General features: G+C 44.9%; 1 protein-coding gene across 1 annotated transcript in view; it reads left to right on the forward strand.

Annotated features, from left to right (window-relative positions):
- Positions 1-4,641, forward strand: part of NUP188 (nucleoporin 188) — a 29,416-nt gene extending 24,775 nt beyond the window's left edge. Inside the window, exons 38-44 of the mRNA XM_062591176.1 lie at positions 570-707; positions 1,118-1,192; positions 1,872-2,081; positions 2,607-2,738; positions 2,874-2,944; positions 3,408-3,537; positions 3,779-4,641. Of these exons, the coding sequence (XP_062447160.1) occupies positions 570-707; positions 1,118-1,192; positions 1,872-2,081; positions 2,607-2,738; positions 2,874-2,944; positions 3,408-3,537; positions 3,779-3,949 (927 nt within the window). The 3' untranslated portion in view covers positions 3,950-4,641. The remainder of the gene's footprint in view (positions 1-569; positions 708-1,117; positions 1,193-1,871; positions 2,082-2,606; positions 2,739-2,873; positions 2,945-3,407; positions 3,538-3,778) is intronic.
- The last annotated feature ends 1,359 nt before the right edge of the window (positions 4,642-6,000 follow it).

The raw sequence follows: 6,000 nt of genomic DNA on the forward strand, positions 1-6,000 counted from the left end.
CAGCATTTGTACATCCTTTTTACTGTCGAGGTTATAACTTTGCTTCTTAATATACCTACTGAACAGTGTAACAAAAGAGAGGATTTGCTGAGAACTTAGTTTATAACCATTTGCTTTGAAAAGAAGAGTGAGAGCTATTCTTAGAAATGGTCTCAGTTCAGACTTGCTCAGGTGATGAAAACACTGTGGTCAGGGTTCAGTCACCACGCAGGTGGGCAAGCGCTCATGTCCCGCAAAACTGAAATCCGTGTATCGGCTGAATTGTGTCAGTGCAGATTTGGTGAAGAATCCTTTATGCAAGTATGTGCTGTATGTAAGCATGCTCCATAAACAAAAAGCTGTCTTCTCATGTGTCAGCATGCCTGTGAAATGCATTGACCCCGACTAAGAACGTGGTGTGCCAGGGGTCTAGAATCCACATGCTGTGTAGCTGCTTTCATTTTGTCAAAATGCGTTTTCTGTGTCTAAGGTCAAACTCAGGCATCTTCAGTTTTTGCTTCTAGGGGGAGGAAGGGACTTTTTGTGTTTTAACTGCCGTTGTTCTGATTTTCTTCTTTCTCGTCCTCCAGTGCCTGAATGCAGTACGGACTGTACAGAGCTTGGCCTGCCTGGAAGAGGCTGATCACACTGTTGGCTTCATTCTCCAGCTCTCAAATTTCACGAAAGAATGGCATTTTCATCTACCACAGCTTATGAGGGATACGCAGGTAGGAATCAGGATACTGCTGTGGGTAATACATTGCCTTGGAGTACAGGGAGCTGTATATATTTAAGAGAAAATAGTGCTACCTTGTCTTTTTATTACTGCTCTTTTAATAGGAACTATTGCTGAAGTCCATTTAAATAAGTCTCTGCTGTAAAGTGAAGTCCTCTATATTGTCTGAATTGAGTAAGGAAAGGTGGTTGTTGGAGACAGAGATATGGTTGCTTGGAAATGTAGCTTGGAGAATTCAATGTCTTGCTCTCAGTCCTCAGTGCCAGGTGCCTCCAAGAAAATACTTTGGTTATAGTAGTGTATAATCTGATCTTGTTAGACTGATGCATGGAATGATTGTGTGAATGTGCGAATGGGATTTGACCTTTTGAGATCGTTTCTCTCTCACCTTGTATATTTTAGGTGAATTTGTGTTACCTGTGTCAGGCCTGCACCTCTCTCCTGCATAGTCGCAAAATGCTCCAGCACTATTTACAGGTGAGAATGGGGACCCTAAACCAAACTGAAGTTTCGAGGTGTTGCACGCCCACATTCCCCATCAGAAGGCTCAATATCCAGGCTCTGTTTCCACTGTGAATGCTGACATTCATCAGACTGGAAGTTTAGTAGCTAGGACTTGCATCTCTCCACGGCAAAATGGAGAATTGCAAAGAATAGTCTAGGCTCTAAAAACTCTAGACTGTAGATTGGTACTACAGAAACAGCAGCCATGCTGTGCAGCGAGAGCGCTACATTGCTGTGGTTCCCTATGGTGTCTTTTCTAATGAATTAAGACATGATGTTGACCTGGTGTCCTTGGTTTGATTTAATTTGGATAAGAGAGACAGCTTTGGGGGAATCCTTATGTGGATGTGAGGTGCAGAGGATGATTGCTGTGATGTGCCATTTCAGCGTGACTAAGGCTTGGTGTGCTGGTTAGCGATTCCTTTCCCAGAATGCGGAACAACAGCCGCCGCTGCCGCCGCCGCTTCCCAGCAATGCAGTGCCTCCTCTGTGCGCTAAGCATGAATTCTCTTGCTTCTAGCACGTGAAAAGGTTTAGGTATCTTACTTCTGCATTCCTTTTGCTAGTAACATTTTTTCCTGAAAGGGCTGGCTTTCATACAAAGCAGTCACATCTATATTCAAATCTCTTTTCTTTCTTCCATTCTCCGCAGACAAAAAATGGTGACTCTCTTCCATCAAGTGTGACTCCACGAGTACAGCGTAACCCCCAAGCCTCCTCCAGACATCCCAGCCCTGAATCAGAGGCAGCAGAGCAGAAGGCGTTGCTTACGGTGCAGTACAGCCTCCTGAAAATCCTCAGCAAATCTCTTGCTGCCTTGCGTCATTTTACCCCTGATGTCTGCCAGATCCTCCTTGATCAGGTAAAGAAAGAAGAGAGGTACTGCTCTCTTAAAGGGGAAGTTTCCAGCATCCCAAATGATGCTCTAGGTCTGTGAAGTGTTTGAGAGAATGACCCTGCTTTTACCTCTGTCTGCTGTCCTACAGAAAGCAGGAAGGCAGCACATAAGGAATCCCCTTAGGAATCAGGCGCTGCTCAGGAAGCAGGGCTTGTATGAGCTTTCATGTGGTCTGTTCAGCGCAACGTTGCGTACTGGCGCAGGCTAATAACCCGGCTAGATTTGTATCTTAGGTATATCACCCTTCAGAAAAGGCATCCTTCTTTTTCCGTCCGCTTGTGAGCAGAGCAGCTGGTCTGCTTGTGCAGTACTGTACGGAGTACTCTGCTGCTCCAGCAGTATACTTGAGATTTGGGAACTGACCTCAGTGCTTCAAGTTGTCCATACAAAAAGTGTGATATAAGGACACCATATTCGTATCACTATGACAATAACATACTCATGGCCTCTGGAGTCACTCACTCTTCTCTTTTTTTCTTTTCCCCACAGTCACTGGACCTTGCTGAATACAATGTGCTCTTTGTTTTGAGTTTCACCACACCAGCCTTTGATTCAGATGTTGCACCCTCCTTTGGGACCCTCCTTGCCACGGTTAATGTGGCCCTTAACATGTTGGGAGAGGTACTAGCCAGTTCTCTGTTTGGGAGAGCACAACAGTTGGAATGATGTCAGAGCACTTACTCAGCTGATATTTTGAAGAATAGGAATATTTCCTCTATTTTATCCCTAATGTCTTTCTTTTTTTTCCCCTCTAAGCTGGATAAGAAGAAGGAACCTTTTCCTCAAGCTGCAGGGTTGAATATGCAAGAGGGAACCAAAACCCTCAAGTAAGTTTCTAACTCCTTTATTTAGTCGTGGTTGACGAACAGAAACCACTGTTCCTCAGATCGAATCAAGATCCAGAGGCATTAGTGGGACTTCTGAGCTTCTTGTCCTGAGTAAAACAAAGCAGCTCAGGTAGCCCATCAGAGTCTCTCCAAAGCAAGCAAAGATTTTTTTGAGGAGGATGTGAGAAGCCATCCTATCCTGTGTCAGCTACTGAAGACACAGGTAAAGAGTAAATGTTTATTTACCAGTACATTTCAGTACAAATCAGACTTCTTGTTGGCCACTGGGTATTTCTGCTCTGCAGATCATAGCTTTGGATATCTCTGCTTGAGCAGAATCTGAACACTAACAGCATTCCCTCATATGTGCTTTGTGTGTGAAGTCTTTCTAAGAGCATGTCACCTTGAAACTGGAATAGTGCTGATCTGTTTGGCTCCTGCTGATTGGCATTTCTTTGCACAGGTCTCTACTCATGTTTACAATGGAAAACTGTTTCTACCTGCTCATCTCCCAGGCAGTTCGGTACTTGAGGGACCCAGCTGTGCACCCCCGTGACAAGCAGCGGATGAAACAGGAGCTCAGCTCCGAGCTGGTAAGCAGCTTGTTACATCCTCTCTGGCTGTTCAGTGTAAATGTCTTGTGGGTAAAGGTCACTTATCTTCAACTGCCTATTATAACCTATTACCCTGCGTGAATCAACAGCCTCAGGTCATCCTGGGCTGTGCCCCCTGGTGCCTGTCCCTGTGCCACGGGCACCTTATTCGGGGAGCGAGAGGTGGGGTGAAGCGCATGCGTTCGGAGGACGCTAACTCGTTGTCTGCTTCTCGTTTCAGAGTACGCTGCTCTCCAGCCTGTCTCGTTACTTCCGCCGCGGTGGCCCCTCTTCACCTGCCAGTGGGGTTCTTCCCTCTCCCCAGGGAAAGTCTGCTTCCAAGCTGGGTCCTGAGGGGCAGGAGCCTTTGTTCCAGCTCGTGCAGGCCTTTGTCAGGCATGTGCAGAGATAGGTCCTATCCTGCCTCTGCCTCCCTTTTCAGGACCTGCACCAGAATGATTCATGTCCACCACAGAAGGCATCACCCTTGACAGAGCTCGTAACAAGGACTGGGAAAGGGAGGGAGGCCTGATCTGGGCATGTTGTAAACTGAGCTGTAACATCAGCAGCAAGATCCTGTTGAACTCTTGCAACCCAGTAGCACAGTGAATGTAAAGAAATCTGGGAGCAGCTCTTCAAAATGATCAGCCCATGTGCACACCCTGCTGGCTCCATCTGCTAGAGCATCCTGGCTGGGTACAAGTGCTGAACAGTGGAAATCTTTATTTTTATAGCTTGTACCAAAGCTGGGGAAGCTGTGGCTGGATGGAGAGAGGGGACAAACTTTCCTCTGGGCATTAACTCTGCTCTCAGTACCAGGTGCAATTGGCCTCTCCCTAGCAGTCAGTTAAGGCACAACCAAGGGATCAGCCAGCAATTCAGAGACCATCTTTCTACTGCTATTTTTGTACTGAATGGTTCAAGGCAAGATGGTGTATGTGTGCTCACGCCTTCCCTCCACCCAGCAGTCTGTGTGTTATGTGTGTTTCTGAAGAGCAAGGCCTCACTTAAAAGGTTTTTAAGGCAAAATTCCATTGCTCCAGTCTTGCAGTTTTTTGTAACTGTGCCCTATTTATACTGATATTAAAACCTTTATAGACAGCAGCTGGATTCATGGTTTTGTATTGGTCATAGCAGCCTGTAGTACCAGCCTCTGCATCTTTTGTGTAGCAGTTCAGCTTTGTCAATTAAAAACTCAGAGCCTCTAACTCAGAGGGGCTAAATACAAGCTAACAGTGATGCTGTGGGTGACAATCCAGATACTGTTTGAAGTGATTATAATCAAAGGTTGATTCCTGCAGTTTTCCGACACCCACTCCCTTTCTCTTCCTCTCATGTTGGGGAACTTGTAGGAGGTTTTCAGCTGGCATGACTATAAAATACTCCTCAGGGGATGATTTTCTACCCACTATGGTGTAGACCCTGAACACAGATTGCCTTGTACACAGGACCATACCCATTGCAGCATCGGGACAGTGCAGGTTCAAGCTAGAGGGAAGACTTGGAATTGTGTAGAGTGAAGTAGCATTGTGCTCTTGCATCATTCTCAAGCTGATCATCAAACTCTGTAGGGTTCTGAGGTTCAATGGATGATGGAGATGATAGTAAGGGAAGGTCAGCTATTATTGCTTAAAATAAAGCTGGGTGTGAGCTCTGAAATCCAGAAAGGTTTTCTAAGGTAAGAAATCAAATTTCATTGTAGCTGTGAGCTCGTAACCTACCAGTTCTTTCCTAAAGAGACATCTGATTACTTTTTAAAGTGTTTTAAGATGGTTTTAGGAGACTAAATTGGAAAAAAAAAAAGTTATGTTGCTTTAGATTATGTTGCATTGAGATTGTCCTTTTTCTTTTTTTTCTTTTTTTAAGCTTAAGTAGTAGAGATATTCTAGCACAATTGTCTGATCTAGTTTTAGTTGCTCTGAAGGCTTCACAGAGATTTGAACTAGCTGGCTGGAGTAAATTGATCTTAAAGTGGAAGGGAGAGGAGCTTGATTTGATGTTGTTTGGATGACAGTGCTCAGCAGGTGGCTATGGATAACTGGGGTTACCTGTAACACTTAGCCCTTTCTGCCACAGGGGAGCTACATGTGAATGTGGAGATGAAAGATGAAGTGTACAGAAAAGATAGCGAATTGGTGACAGGCATCCATGAGTATGGGAAATAAAAAGAGAATTCAGTACTTCTAATCAAGATCAGTAGTATTTACAGCTGATAAATTAATAAATTGTTAAATCTAATTGATTAAGCAGAGTGTTAAGGTGAAATTTGGTGGTGCTAGGCAGGTGGCCATAGACACTTCAAAAAGCAGCATTTCACCCTGGAATTGCCCCTGTTTCTGTATCTGCCCCTCAGCCACAAAGTGGTATAAAGCTGCTTTAAGTGACAAGGAGCTCACTGTGAAGCCTTCAAGTAAGCTGGGCAGCATAAAAGTGTCATCTTTCTGCAGAGCCAGTTACTTCCAT

The sequence above is a fragment of the Rhea pennata genome, chromosome 18 (genome assembly GCF_028389875.1).
Source record: "Rhea pennata isolate bPtePen1 chromosome 18, bPtePen1.pri, whole genome shotgun sequence".
Lineage (NCBI taxonomy): Eukaryota > Metazoa > Chordata > Aves > Rheiformes > Rheidae > Rhea > Rhea pennata.